Source organism: Ursus americanus, chromosome 3, assembly GCF_024610735.1.
Source record: "Ursus americanus isolate L20-20 chromosome 3, mUrsAme1.1.p, whole genome shotgun sequence".
Classification (NCBI taxonomy): domain Eukaryota; kingdom Metazoa; phylum Chordata; class Mammalia; order Carnivora; family Ursidae; genus Ursus; species Ursus americanus.
The window spans coordinates 63,826,061-63,841,614 of record NC_142129.1 but is presented as its reverse complement, the minus strand read 5'-3'; the positions used below and the strand labels follow the sequence as shown (position 1 = coordinate 63,841,614).

General features: G+C 46.8%; 1 protein-coding gene across 15 annotated transcripts in view; it reads right to left on the bottom strand.

The window, feature by feature from the left end:
* Window positions 1-10,419: 10,419 nt before the first annotated feature.
* ICA1 (islet cell autoantigen 1) overlaps window positions 10,420-15,554 on the bottom strand; it is a 139,607-nt gene continuing 134,472 nt past the window's right edge. For 13 of the 15 annotated variants that reach the window (XM_087861040.1, XM_087861039.1, XM_045793169.2 and 10 more), the window contains 2 exons: window positions 13,476-13,565; window positions 10,420-11,280 (listed from right to left, as the gene is read on the bottom strand). In XM_087861040.1, coding sequence (XP_087717166.1) covers window positions 11,159-11,280; window positions 13,476-13,565 — 212 coding nt within the window. In that variant the 3' untranslated portion in view covers window positions 10,420-11,158. The remainder of the gene's footprint in view (window positions 11,281-13,475; window positions 13,566-15,554) is intronic. The other 2 variants (XM_087861041.1, XM_087861046.1) reach the window with 1 other exon arrangement.

Below are 15,554 nucleotides of genomic sequence, written 5' to 3'. Positions count from 1 at the left end.
TTTAGTCTGGTTTTACAGAGATGGCCTGAAATGGATGCGTGAGAGACAGACATTGACCAGAATTTGTATTAGAGAATATTGGAGATCAAGGCCCTAGACAAGCTGCAGTGGGCTCCTTGGCCTGAGAATCACCAGTGTAGAATTTGGCTCCTCCCATTCGTCTTTGAATATGTAGCTGGCATAAGCCTGTGGGGCAGGAAGCAACTTGGGGATTCAGACATTTGCTTATTTCTCCTTCTTGGTACATTTCTCCCCCTTATTCACCAAACTGCGTCTCAGCACGTTGCCATTTGTGATTTCGGTCAGCTGGCAGGCCACACCTGTTCCCGCATGTTGGGAGCCAGAGGCAGTGTGGCATGAGGGAATATGGTCCAGGTCTGGCCATCGGACAAGAATGAGCCTGAGAGTCTTTATTTGTAAAATAGCGATAATAATTCAGTCAGCTTTTGCCATAACGAAAGAACACAGCCTGAGGTGCCTAAACAACAGAAATTTATTTCTCACAGTTTTGGAGGCAGGAAGCTCCAGATCAAGGTCCAGCAGTGTCTGGTTTCTAGGAAAGCCTTTCTGGCTTGCAGACAGCTCCTCACATGGCCTTTCCCTTGTCTCTTCTTATGATGCTATCCTGTTGGATAAGGCCCCACCTTTAGGACCTCTTTTACCTTAATTACCTCCCAAGGCCCTATCTCCAAATACACTGAATCTTCAGGGTTCACAACATTTCAAGCAACAGCTTCAACATCTGAATCTTTGGGGAGATACAATTCAGTGCAGGGCAAATACCCACCTTCCATTAGGGAAATGCGAATTAAAACCACAATGAGATATCACTTTATACCCACCAGGATGGTTATAATCAAAAAAGACAAGTAGTTACAAGTGTTGGTGAGGATATGGAGAAATTGCAACTCTCACGTACTGCTGAGGGTCCTATAAAATAGTGCAGCCACTTTGGGAAACAGTCTAGCAGTTCCTTGAAAGGTTAAGCATATGACCCAGCAATTCCACTTCTAGGTATAGACCCAAGACAATAAGAATATATGTCTACACAAAAACATGTAAACAAATGTTCATAGCAGTATCATATATAATAGCCAAAAAATGGAAAGAACTCTAATGTCCATAAATTTAATGACTGGATAAATATGTTAGAGCCATGCAATTGAATATTAGTCAGCAATAAAAAGGAATGAAGTCCTGATACAACACGTATGAGCCTGAAAAACGTGCTGAAGACCATATATATGATCCCAGTCATAGGAAACGTCTGTTTAGGCAAAACCATAAAGGCAGAAAGTAGATTAGTGGTTGTCAGAGTCTGAGGTAGGCTGGAATGGGGAGTCATTGCTAATGGGTACAGAGTTTCTTTGGGGAACAAAAAGTGTTCTGGAATTGGTTAATGGTGATGGTTGCTGAACCTTGTGAATATACCAAAACTCATGGAGCCGTACACCTTAAAAGGATAAATTTTATGGTATGTGAATTGTTATTCAAAAAATAGAACTCGGCATGCCAAAAAATTATTCTCTGCAGGGTAACTAAGAGGTTGAAAGGGACTTAGGTGCATGTAGCACAGTGCCTGGCATAGAACACCCCATTGATAATAGCTGTTTTTATTTTCCATAGTCCATGTAGGGTCAGAAAATGTGAAGGTAGTAAAGCCATACACATGGATCCACGAGCCTAAAATCTGTCTCTAATGTCCTCAAGGACATTCACTGTAGGGCCCTACTTCTTCCTCTGCTGTTGACTGTCATTTGCATCTCTCCTCGCGGTCAGCAGGTGGGTCAGTCAGGCACCCACCACTCTGGCTGCCATGTAAATATCCCGAGTGTACACCTCCCACCTTGTTCTCCCACAGGCCTCCACATCTCCCCTGCTCACCTCACCTGTGTGTCCAGCTCTCCTTACCTGCCCACACCTGGAAGGCAAGGCCAGAAGAATAGGACACTGCAGCCTCCAGCCTGGGCCCACTCCCGTCTTTTCCAGGTGATTTGTCTTTAACCACGGACTGGTTTATAGGGCAGAAAAACCAGCCTGTTTGGTTCTGGGCTTCTCTCACCCCAGGCTTGCCATTGAAACCCAAGATAAAGCAGCAAGGGTTCCCCTGGGGCTGGTTCTGAGGGCAGGTAACAGATGGGCAGCAGAATGCAGGTAGCGAGAGCTGGGGGTCGTGTGTTGTCAGGATTTGCTCTCTCCCTGCTACCTTCTTCCTTTCCAGCTGGAGTCCAAGTCACAGCTCACCCAGGATGGCAGCTTCTATTGGCAGGATAAAAATACCCCTCAGTTTGACAGCGGAGGCCCGTGCCTGGCCGACTCTGCCATTCAGGGCCAGGAGAGAGGAAACAGTCCAGGATGGTTGTGACTTCCCTGCAGGGAAAGGTGGCCAGAGCAGTCTCCTGCTCACTGGCACTGCACGAGGCAGGCTTTCAGTGCTCACAGGAGGTTCCAGTCACATCAGTGCCCTCGGCATCGGCGTGAAAACTGTGATTAGCATGATTCTGACTTTTATTGTTCATTGACCCCCTTTGAGAATTTATGGAAGCCCTAGACCATTTCCTCAGGAAAAAAAAAAAAATCCACAGAGGTGCACTTTCACACACACAAAAATTACATATCTCAGAGGATGTACAGAAGAACTCTTGAAGCTAAGAGGTCCATAAATCCCTAGACCAAAATACAGTTTATAACAGGGATGAAAGAGTTTATAACCCAGCCATCGGAATAGTAATGAAGCGTAGGAAGAGAATGGAAGCAAGGGTGTGGATCTGTCAAGTGCTGGGTTCTGAGAAGGCCTTCAGTTTGTGCCAGGGACAGGGGCACAGTGGACAATGCTCTAAATGGGGTAACGACCCTTGGGGCACCAGAGGTCAGGTCCAGAAATACCAGCAAGGAGACACCTCAGACCAAAATCAGTAAGAGAGCTCACCGGGAAGTGGCTGAAAAGGAAGCCCCAGAGAGCCGAGACATAATCGGGCTTCTACTCGTGAGGCATTTCTAAAATCAGCTGCCTCCTCCTTGATGGCAGAAGGGTCTGGATGCAGGCCCCTGTCGGGTTTCAAAGGTTTCCTGAGCACTTGTCACCAGCTCTCTGCTAGGGCAAGTTATAGAAAAGTCACTCACCCGATTGCAAAGGCCAGCAGTTATCCAACCCTGAGATCTTTCCCTGGGGGTGTACTCCAGAAGTGGGAGAAGGGGCATCTCATCGTGCTTGGACGTACCACAGAAGTGCTACAAGAATGTCAGGAAGGAGGAGTAGGGGTGAAAGGAAGACATTGATCCAAAGCCTGTGGAGCCTCAGAGATCAACTGAAGTTAATACTGTTCTCCAGGGGAGCCCTGGCTCAAGGAACATGGCCAAATGCTGGAGCACTCTACAGCAAGCATTTGGGCATGTTGAGAACAGCAGGGCCCTCAGGTCGATTTCCTATGAATTAATGATCAGAAGGCAGGACACAGGTATTATATGAAGACCAGAAGTTCTCTTTTCAGAGGGAAAGAGGTGCCATGGACTCGACCAGGTTAGATGAGTGGCTGCTGAGCAGGGATGCCCATGCTGACGAAGCAACCTGGCTGCTTCTGCGGTCTGGCCTCTACTAGCCCTCTCCTCTCCTCCACTGTGTATTTGTCTACACTGTCCCTCTGCTGCTGCCTGCTCGGTTTCTGATGACTCAGAAGGCTCCTATCACTTCATGGTAACCGTGCATTGCTTCTGTTAATTTTGGTATCTATGCTTTTGTAACTGACAAATTGTTTCGTATCATCGCCAGCTCAGAATCAAAGGCGGGAGAAGCTGATAAACTCTGCCTCCTCTCCGGGTGAAAAGTTCTTGTGCCAGGCCTACCACACTGGCTTCCTGAGCTAGTCAGCTGACACCAGAAGCTCCTGTGGCTGAGAGCGTGACTTACCAGCTAAGACCATGTCCCTTGTAGCAGAACAGGAGCCAGGACTGCTTAGAAGGGGGATGTGTGTGTCACTGATGGCTTGAACACCACGCTTTGTCAGTACACTCACATAGAACTAGCCTCATCTCCTGGAAGACACGACTGCTAGTATTACCAGACCCTTCTCTACCAAAAAGAAAACAAAACAACCCCTCCTTTAACACACATATATCGTTCCTTTCTTTTGAACAAACTAGATTTTATTTAAGGTTTTCAAACTCAGCTTTAAAGACCAAGAGCCTTTTAAGGCAGAAATATCAGTACTCATGAAATATTCCGTCTATGCTGTCCCATCTCCCAGGCCCTGGCAGTGAGGCAGGTGGCTATTCCTGGCCAGTGGGCTGTGGAAGGAAGAGAAGTGTGTTTTTCTTTGGACGAAGCGTGGCCCAGTCAATGCACGATGACGCTCCGGGTCTATCTTTCTTTGCTGTAGTGACTGAGAAGCTCAGGGGTTTCTCGTGATCAGCCAGCCATATGCTGGTGACACTTCATCAGCAGGCGTCACTGGGGGTTCGTGGGGCAGAACCCCACGGACCCACACTGGAAATTGAGCATAAGTGAGGAAGGAAATTTCCTGGTTATAAGCCACTGAGATTTCTTGGTGATTGCTGCTGAAGCCTAGCCTGGCCTATCCTGACTCACTGCAGACGGATCGGGGAGACCTCCCAGGAGGACACTGTGAATAGAGCGATCTTCTGTGGACCTTTCAGCTCAGCAGACTCCCATCTCTGTGAACCCACTGAGTCTCTCTGCTTCCCTTGTTATTTCAGGGGCTCACTGGCCGTGTAGAGCAGCAACACTTGGTGAAAGATCCAGAATCCAATTCCTTTCCTTCTTTCGTTTCTTTAAAACCATACTTATTGAGGATTAATTCACAAACGTGAAATTCATCCTGCTTTAGTGCAGGGTTCCGTGGATTTTGATAAATGCACACAGTTGTGTAGCCACAAATACAATTTACAGAAAAGTTCCGACCAATACCAACTTTTCCTTGTGCCTCTTTGGAGGGAGTCCAGCCCTCCCCCCAGCCTCAACCCTTGGCAACCACTGATCTGAGGCCTATCCTTATAGGTTTACCTTCTCCAAAATGACATACAAATAGAACCACACAGGATATAGCCTTTAAAACAAAAAACCTTTTTATTTTGGAATACTTTCAGGTTGACAGAAAAGTTGCAAAGATAGTACAAAGTTCCTTACCCAGCTTCTGCTAATGTTAACATCTTACACAGCTATAGTGTTTTGACACAGTAGTCAAAATTAGGAAATTAACATTAGGACAATACTATTAATGGAACTACAGACTTTATGTGAATTTCATCCGTTTTTCCACTAATGTTCTTTTTCTGTTCCAGGATCCTCCACGGCATTTGGTTGTCCTGGCTCCTTAATTTCCTTCCGTCTGTGGTGGTTTCTCAGTCTTTTCTTGTTTTTCACGACCTTGACATTTTTGAGGTACACTGGTCAGGTGTTTGGTAGAATGTCTCTCAATTTAAGTTTGTTTGATATTTTTCTTATGACTAGACTGGATTATGAGTTTTGGGGAAGAATACTAACATAAGTGAAGTTCCCTTCTCATTGCATCATATCAGGCATACACGGTAGCAACACGAATCCTCAGGTGGTCGTGTGAATCAATAGTTGCTTCATGTTCACTGCTAAATACTAGCTCACTGGATGCACGTACCACAGTTTCTCATTCACCAGGGGAAGGATATTCGAGTTTCTGGTTTTTGGTGTTTGTGAGTAAAGCTGCTACCAACATTCACATCTAGGTTTTTGTGTGAATATATATATATATTTTTTTTTTTTTTCTTTTTTCTTTCTCCTCTAGGGTGAATTCCTAGGTGTGGGATGGCCAGGTTGTATGGTAAGTGTGTGTTTAACCTTATGTGAAACAGCTGAACTTTTCCAAAGTGGCTGTTCCGTTCTGCTCTCCCATCAACAGTGTGTAGGACTTCCAATTGCTATGCATCCCAATTTCTTTTGATCAGCACTCCGGTTAGTGGTTCATTCTAAAAATACCTTTAAGTTTGGCAAGTTTTGCAGCATGTCCCTTCTGACTGGCAGAGAACCCACTTCATTTCGCCTTGTCTCCACACAGAATTCTGTCCAACTTTATGGAAAAATCAGGGGCAACTTATTCATTAGACCTTCTAGTCCTTTTCCACTAGCTTCCTGCATTCCCGTGATGCTTAGGAACGAGTTCATAAAGGATGGGGACAGAAGATGGGCTTGGAGAGTCTCTCAGAAAGTCGTGGGCAGAGAGCAGCTTCCCACTCCCTATCAGTATCATTTACCAAGCAAGTGACCTTCTGTGACAGAATGGCCATCCTTGTGCGCTACAGGGTGCGAGCACAGTGCCACATCTTTGGGCCATCAACTCAGTCCCTGTAATGACTCTGTTAGCAGACAATGCTACCAGGGAAGAAGAGAAAACACGAGTGCAGAGAGGGTTTGTGACTTAAGCTGGTGGAGCCTCAACTTGGGAGGCGCGGCCACGGATTTCTCCAGCTTCAGAACCCAAACTCTTCACAACTGCCCTATACTACTGTCCTGGAGTACATTCCCCAAGGGTGTGTTTAATAATTGGCAAAAAAAAAAAAAAAGAGAGAGAGAGAGAGAGAGAGGGCTGGGAGGAGAGAAAAGATGTGGGCTCTTAAGGGAGTTTTGTATGTCTTTGAATTCCTTTCTTCAGCTCTCCGTTTCTAGCAAACCCCTTGAAGTAAAAGAAGCCTTGGCCTAGCAGTTAGGCAATGTGGGTTCTAGTCCCAGTTTCCCACTAAATTACAGTTTTTTAAAATACGTCCCTCAGTTTTCTCATCTGGATATCAGCAGGTTGGGTGCACAGAGCTCTGTGGTCCCTTCTGACTTCCTGGCTGTCAGCTACAGAAGAGCTGCACAGTGGGCACCAAGCCTTCTAGTCCCAGGGCTGGGGGTGGCCTCCAATGGGGCTTCTAGAAAACATTCCAGTTCTTTCAGCCTCCTGGACCCATACCCTCTCCGGAAACAATACACAAAGGTGTCCTCAAGGTCATTCCAGTGGAAACTGGAGCAGATCACCATAGTATGTTCCTGCCCAAGGACCCATTTATCCCTCTGGTATCAGCAGCACAGTTTCCCCTAGAGGAACCATCCTTTCTCCATCCCCAGTCCTTGGGGGTCAGGCTCCAGGGACAGGCCCATGAAAAGCTGGGGAAACAGCCTATTTCCCACCCCCACCCACCTTGATTCCAGTGGCTGACTGAAGACCGGACACAGGATTCAAGACAGGCTCAACTCCAAGACTTTGGCTGGAGATACCGGTGGCCATGTTGCCTCCTTATGAGAAGTCTGTTAGAATGAAGCAACACAGAGGGAATCAAAGGTGGGAGCTGAAGAGGGGGAAATTGCTGAGACCACTCCCTGAGCCCCTAGATCCAGCTGTGCCTGAAGCATACAGCTAGACCTTTCAGTTAACTGAGCAAATAACTCCACCCTCATTTTTTGTTGTCATTTAAATGAGTTTAAGTTGAATTAGGGTTCAGTAATTAGGTATTTTTTGAGATTTTTTTGAGAACCCCCTCTTAGGGTTCTGGAATCCTAGTTATTTATTTAAAAAGGAGGAGGGAGAGGAGAGTAGTTGTAGTAGTAATAATAAACTCTAGAAGCCCCACAAAAGACAAGGTCTAGTGCAGTGTTAGGAAACACACAGTGCAATTGCCACCACTCCCTGCCCCATCCCCAGCACAAGCATCACTCATTTATCAGCATCCTTCCCCGTGCAGAATTCTTGGCAGCCACTGCCAATCACTGAAGTTGGCTCCAAGTTGAAGTCTATTTTTTAACAAAACTGAAGAGACCTGCATCACTGCACTGTGCGTGGTGCCAGTCAGAGGACTAGAGATGGTTTGAATCAAAGGACTAACTGCCATGGCCTGTCTGGAGGACACTAGTTAATCACAAAGACAGATGCACTTTGGTATACTGGCAAAATCAATAGTGCCAATAGTTAAACCCCAAGCCATTGCCAGGGTTGGCCCCTAGGGAGGGATCTCTCGGCAGTGGAGTCTGAGGGAGGGAAGCGTGGAGCTGAGTTAGCTGGCTCCTGGAGCTGAAGCATGGGCAGAAGGCATGGTGACCCAAATGGCTAGGCAGCCTCCCACGGCACCTCAGGGGCCTCAGCCCTGGCCCCACACCCCATTCACACTGGCGATGGCATGATGGTGAGCCCCCTCTACATGCCCACTGGCAACCCAGAGTTCTCAGGGCTGCCAACTCTGAGCAGACCACGTTTTCTTGGGCATAAGCCTCCGACAAAAAGTTCTAAGTTGGTGCCTTTCTAATTCTGAAGCTGACGGATGCTTTTCTCACTCTCACACAACTCAAAATCAACCTGACATTTCTAAAATTACATTTTGAAGGCAATGAATCTATAAAGTGCACCAAAGCCCATGCCAGCTGGGAGAAAAAGAAAAGAGGAAAGAGAAATGTTTCTGGCTCCCTCCCTTAAATTTGAATATTCTTTATATATTGGCTGGGGCAGCAGGAGAAGGGAAAGGAGACTTGCAGACCACCTAAAACAGCAGGGAAGTTTTCAAGGAGCAGGTGCTCTCTGAATTTCCCCGAGGGTTCCAGTGCAATTGTGGTGCAGACCGGCCTGGAGACAAGGGATGAAAATGAGGGAGTAGCGAGACTGGGCGTGAAGGGGGTGGGGCACTTTTGTCTTCATCCTGCCAGAGACAGTCCTTCTACAGGCAGCTGGGGAGGGGCCCCGAGGTGGGCCCCCAAGGAAGCCCCCTGGCTGAGCAGCACACAGACTGCTTAAAAGAGAATAAGCCCGCAGCTGCTTCTCCTTAAACTAGAGAGGTGGCCGAGGGGGCTTTGTGCGAGCCAGGATCAAAACACGCCTATCAAGAGGGATCAAGAGCCTGGCCAAGTGGATTGCAGATGGGAACGGCAATTGAAAAAAAAAATTTTTTTTTAAACAAAAATGTAAAGAAAATTCAGGAAGAAAATGCCTCCATGTGTAGTACTTTCCTTTTACTTGTAGTAAAGTCTGTTCAACTACCACAATCCTCCACTCCCCTTCACCCACTGATCAACTTAGTATTTAAAGTGATCCATTCAACAGAGAAGGACCCCACACCCCTTTGCCTCCCCCCCCAACCCCACCAGCTCCCTGTGCCTCTAGCCTGGATAGAGCAAGTCCACCCCTCCTGCTTCGCTGCTTCGTCTCCTTCCTGCGGCTGCTGTGGGCTTCAAGGGCTGTAAGCAAATGTGAACCAGGAGGAAACGATGAGTCCTTAATCCTCATTCCACACAGGGCAGCTCCATTCAGCAATCATGAGTCCATTGCTTGCCAGGTGACTCCAGGGTGGTTATTACTGGGGAGATACAGAAGATTTGGGGAAACAGGGACCCTGTTCTCTGGGGTTGCAACACCTAGTGCTAGCGGCAGAAGCATACTCATAGGCCTCCCAGGCCAGGCAGAGCACCAAGCGTGTGCTATTCATGAGACAGAGAAGGGCAGGAAGGAGAGATGAGGGGTGGTTCCTTGAAGGAAAACTGTGGGTTACACTTGGAGGAGGTGGGATGTGAGGAGCTCCTGAGAGATGAATAGGGGTGTGATGGCAGCTGAGGGTAAGGAAAGGGGGGCCATTCCAGGTGGAGTGTGCAGCAAATGCATAGGCCAAGAATCAAGAGGAAGGGCTTAAGGATCCAGCAAGCTTTCCTGTGTATGTGTGGGAGGGTAGGGGGATGGGGCCCTAGGGCTGTATCCTGATGTCCTCAAAGACCACGAGTGCCAGGCTAAGGAGTCATTAAGTGAGATTCTTACAAACAGACCCTGTGGACAGTTTTGGCTGGCCAGGAAGTGAGCAGAGCTACACCAGTCACATAACACACGGAGTCCCAGCCCCAACTCGCCTTCAGGTCTCTTCCTGCACAGAGAAGGAAGAGGTGGAAAACATTTTCTAGTCCCCCAAGGCTGTCTTGCAGAGGACGGTGGCTACTGCTGGGGCCAGGTCCTTCCATGAGAGCACACCGCAGAGAGCACAGAAGCCGCATTCCTGTGTTGGGGGAAGTGGCCACAGGAGACCCTTTCAGAGCTGGAGACTGAAGCTTGCAAGAGTGCAGCAGACACTTCTCTGGCCCAGCTGGGCACGTAGGACCAATTTTTGCTAATCATCAACCCTACCACCAACTTAGGGCCACAGGTGACACAGGGAAGGGAGGAGAGGCACCAGCCCTGGGGGCTCCACACAGGTGGAGTGTCTGAACCACTTACATGCCCACACGCAAAACCTGCTCCCATCTCTGCCTGAGCCAACATAAGTCCATGCCCTTCTTGCCTGTAATGTATGTGGGCGATGCATGGGGTCATGTCAATAGCTTCACACAGGTGGGACTAGTCCTTGTCCTCTTCCTCCCTCTCCAGCCCCCACGCCCATGGCACCACCCCACTGAGTCCCCACAACAGACTCTATTAACTTGCCTTCGCATGTCAAATATCTCTGCCATTTAATTAAAAAAAAAAGACAGTTAATATCACAAGGGACTCCAGAAATACATGCTTTTGAATTCCAGCCACGGAGAAGACAAAAGGAGACAGTGGCAGCTGCAGCTATGGCTGCTTTCCACAGAAAGGTTCGTGCAGCAGAGAGCAGCCCGGCTCCCCTGCCCACGTGAGAACACACAGCCCACCCGGCAGAGGCTGGGGAAGAGTGTCTTTGGTTGGCCGGGGCTTCACCCAGAGCTCACTGGAAGGTGGCTCGGCAGGAAAGGGGGTCTTCCGGCAGCCACCTTCTAAGGGCGACAGAGGCAGGGGGTACATGAGGAGGCATATAAGGTCTGTTAGCCTCCTGCTGCCTCTGAGGCTACAGGACTCATTATTTAAACCTAACACAGAACAGGTTTATGGTTTGAACTTGGATCTCACAGTATCCCAGTGACACATCAGCAGCCATGATGCAGATGTTGGCAGGAGAGCAGGCAGCCTGGAAACTGCTCCTGGACAATCCAGTATTGTTAGATCCACATAGAGAATACACTCAAACCCTTTATACCAAATAAGAGTAAATAATTATACCAATATAAACAGGGCCTCTGACCCTCTCGTTTTATTAAAATGGCACGTAAATATTAAAACAGCATACTGATCACTTCATACGTCTGCGTGCCCCCAGGTGTGTGGCCCAGGAGTGGCACGTGGGCTTCCTCCGTGAGGCTGCAGACTCATGCATTGAGCAATTCGTGTTCTTTATCGGTTTTCCCAACAGCATCAGGATTTGATAATGGGTCGAGGTCAGCAAAGAGGCTGAACCAGGCAGTCAGGTCCGAGGCAGCCTTCGCAGGCTCTGGAGAGAGAAGAGAAAACATGAATGCTGGCCCCTTCCAAAGGCCCCCTTCGCCATGCGGCAGGCAGGTGTGTCCAGGCTCCCCTTGAAAAGGGGGGCTGCTGCTCAATCAGACAAATCCCACTACACTCTGCCTCTAGAACTAGTTAGGGAATTCCATGTCTCCCTGGGGGCTGGCTGAGAAACATTCTAAACCACGGCCTAAAGCTCAGTGAAGAAGGAGCCCAGTGTTAACCCACACCTGTACCCCTGCTCCAGTGGATGGCACCGCCCACCAAGCTGCCCAAAACCTCAGACCGTGCTGCTTCAACACAAGCAGAAAATACCACTGTGATTTCAGAAATCAGACTGAATGGCTGAGGAAGCAAGGTGCCTTCCAGTGTCCGCTGGAGGAATCTTTTCAAATCTGCTGGGTCAAGGGAAATACTGTGGCCACACCTTCCAGGCCGAGAGGAGGGTTGGCACCTAGGCCTGGCTGCTCCTCCTTTCTCAGGGTCACTGCCTTCTTCTACCCTCTCCTGTCAGAGGAAGGAGGCCTTTGACATGCCCCCCTTCTCCTGCTGGGCTCTAAACTGCCCCCACACCCCCTTCCACTTCACCCCCACTGGATACTCCCTTCAGCTGCTCCTTCTCTGAACCACCTGCCCTCCTAACTTCTCGAATGCCACAATTAGAGAACCAAATTCTTTTCCAGATGAGAATATTTTCAAATGAGTGCCTGATGCAAGTGATTTCTACATAAGCTGGGGGCTCTTCTCTATATAAATCATTCCACATGAGGATCGAAGTTCATTGGCTTGGATGACCCAGGCTTTTTTCCCTTCCCCAGCAGGTGGGAGTATCAAAAGCACAAGGAAAATGTCTGACAGGTTATCATTCTCCCTGAGAGCGGCTAGGAATGTGCTTGCCATCTGGTTTAAAGAGTCTGGAAAATGATGGTGGGACAAGCTGCTAAGAGATTATGCCAGAGTAATTGGAGTGGTGATGGGATTATCCCACATCAACAGGGCCTTTGGTCTTTTCATGAAAATGGCACTGAAATGTTAAGATAATGTGCCAATCATGGTATACTTCTGATTCCTGTCTTTTTTTAATAATCTCTCATAGATTACTTTATCGTGAGATAATCAATGCATCTATTATAGATGTAAAAATTATTGCAAGCAAGGCTAGTTGGTAACATGCAAGTTATTACCGTTTAACATTAATTGAATTCCACGTGCAATTAACCCGCAGAGCACTCGGCTTAGTTTGATATGATAAACAGACTTAAGAGATCTCAATATAGTTTGATTAGGTAGTGGAGTGGGAACAACTTCTAAAAAAGGGAATAACTCATCTTTAGTCATGTAGGAAGCCATACAGGAAACTATGGGGCAAAACTGATTTAAAGAGGATGAGTCTATCTCTAGTCTTGATAGGGAATTTCGAAATATCTTAAAGATATCTCCAGCAAAAATATGCTACACCCATTCCCCCTTCCTCCTACCCTCCCAAAGGTCTAGGGCAGTCCTCAGAGAGTAGCTATGGCCTTCCTAGGAGGAGTCAGGCGACTGGACTTCAGAGGCAGCCCTCACATTCCCTAGACCTCCACTGCTGGAGTTTGGGAAACCAGGTGCCAATGCACAAGACCTGTAAGAACACCATGGGAATGCTTCTGGATGATAAAGACACTTCCTGTTACTTCCTGTGATCAACACAGGCAGAGTGGGTGATGACCAAAGAAAGAGAGAGGCAGCTGCAAATACAGAGATCTTCAGTCAAGTAAATGTTCTCTTTGGGGGCCTATCTCACAAAAGAACAGTCCCACGAGCTTGAAAGGCCCTCCTGTGACAACTAAGGAAAGCCGGCTCTTTCCGAGAAGCACTAATTAAATGCCTCGTTTGGTGGTGGCAATGGTATTTTCAGTTAAAGATAGCAAACCTTTCCTACCTTGCTGTATCCACCCGATCTTGGGCAGCACCCAGTCACGTGGAGATGGGTATTTGATTCCTCCTCATTTGGTTTGATAAAGGGAATTATGAATTAGGACACTATGCCCGAAAAAGTCAGAATGTAAAACTCTCCACCCTTGTAGCCCCTGATTTGCACCCTCGGGTGCTCAAATAGAAATTAGTAAGGAAAGACAGAAAATAGTGTTAGGCCAGTTGAAAGGAAGGCAACTGTCATTTCCAGGGAATAAAACACTATATTACCTTTCATTGCAGGGCTGCTGTCATTTGGACTGCTTGCCTGTGGTGCTGGCCATGGAGTAGGAGGAGGACTGACATTGCTCTCTGACCAGCCTAATGTTCAAAACCAGAGGTGGTTAGGTCTAGGGAAAAGCAGGCACACTGCCCCACCAGTTGCTGGGCGCACACACGGTCTCACCCACAGGGGCCTCCAAAGAAAGGGAAAGGGTGGTGTGACAAGGCCCTTCCGCCATGATTCTCATACCTGGGATAGGTTTGAGGGGACAGTAGATACGAATAATCATGCCCAATTCATAAATATGGAAAATTAGGGAAAAGAACGGATTATGAAAAAAATTTTTTTTGGTGAAATTGCTAAGGTTAAAACACTTTTTTTTCTTTTAGCTCTATGCCCATTTTTCTTCTCAAGTAACATCACTTCATGGTCACACCAAAGATTATCCACAGCATTCCAAGGAAATAAAGTGCCTTGCTTTTCTGTCATAAATGGAGAAAGCTTAAAAAAGTGGCCACCAGGAAATCCAGCAATATAACTAATAAAATGCAGGTTTTCTCTACTTCGTGATGATCCAGCTCATTTATTTTCTATCCGGCTCATTTAAATTGAGAAGTTCAGTTAATACAAAGAAACAAATGGTAGTCTAGTCCAAATACACGAGGGGAAAGAAAGCCCCCCCTTAACTTGATGCTGTATCTTACACTGGCATGTAGCCTGTGTAACCCGACAATCTGTAACGTCCCAGCGCTCTGCCCGCCCCTCCTGTGTACGTGGCATTCGGCAGTCCTGCTTTGGGGGAAGCAAGCCTCATTTCCCAGGGCATTCACTACGTGTGCTAGATATTTGGGTATGGCTTGCATTTAATTTACAACTTTACCAAACATTTCTTTGCACGTCTGCTTTAATTCTTGGTGTGGAAGTCCTGTCTTCTCAGCGAGACAAGAAATTGTTTCTTCAACGTGCTCCATAACACCTAATACAGTATAGGAAGGGTGCTGTGAACTAAGTGCATTCTTGACTCTCACTGTGAAACACAGACCATCAGATGATGCACCACTGTTGGGTCCAGCATTGTTAAAACTGTATCCTTTTACTGGGTTGCTCTGGCTCTAGCGTTTTCTTCAGAGAAGGTTTTGTCTCTGATAAGGCCCTCATGAGACAACATGTTTGGATGGCACAGTTCAGCTGGGGCAGTGAAACCAACTTCTGGAGCAAGAAAGTCACAGAGTCTATGCCACAAAAATGACAGAATTTCATGCCATTAATTTCCCCTGCCATTATCCTAAGATGCCTAATAGGAGACTTAAGTAGTGAATCTTACTGTATTTATTCGTTTGCATTTTTGTGTCACTTCCTGGAATTGTGAATCTCCTGAAGGCAGGAATCACGTATTATTCATCCTTTAGTGCACCGTCTGGCACACAATGGCTATTGCATTAGGATAAACTCTTGGAGAATATTCTTAAACCATGAGAAGTACACTTATAAAACATTATTTTAAAAGATGGCAAAACAATGCTTGGCACAGTAGATGCTGTAATACTCACTGGCTGAATTATTTCATTTTGGGCAAGTGGCACACAAACTTCTCTATGAAGACTAACCAATGACAAACGAAACAGGTGGCCTGTGATCTATCTATTGGATCTAAAACAATGCAAACATAGACAGGGCTTTTAAAAGTATTACTATTCATTGGAAAGGTATTTGAATATGTAATTAACATAATTCATAAACAATCAAAAGCACCAGATTCTGAAGGAGCTTTCTGGGATAATGGAAATGTTCGAACGCTGGACTACAGTGATTATTGCCCAATATAAATTTACCAGAAATCCTTGAATCACTTTTACAATGGCTGATTTTTATGGCATGTAAATTATAGTTTAAAAAAGCAGTTTATAAAACTGACTTGTATTTGGAGTAATCCAGGAGTAACATAACCTCCCTAGTTCCTAGATAACTGGCCGGTGAGCGTTACTTCAAAGCACAAATCACATAAAACAGCAGTCAATGTGGGAAGTTAGAGCTATGGATCCACAATATGCCAAATAAAGGTAAAAGAGATAGAATGTAACTGAGTA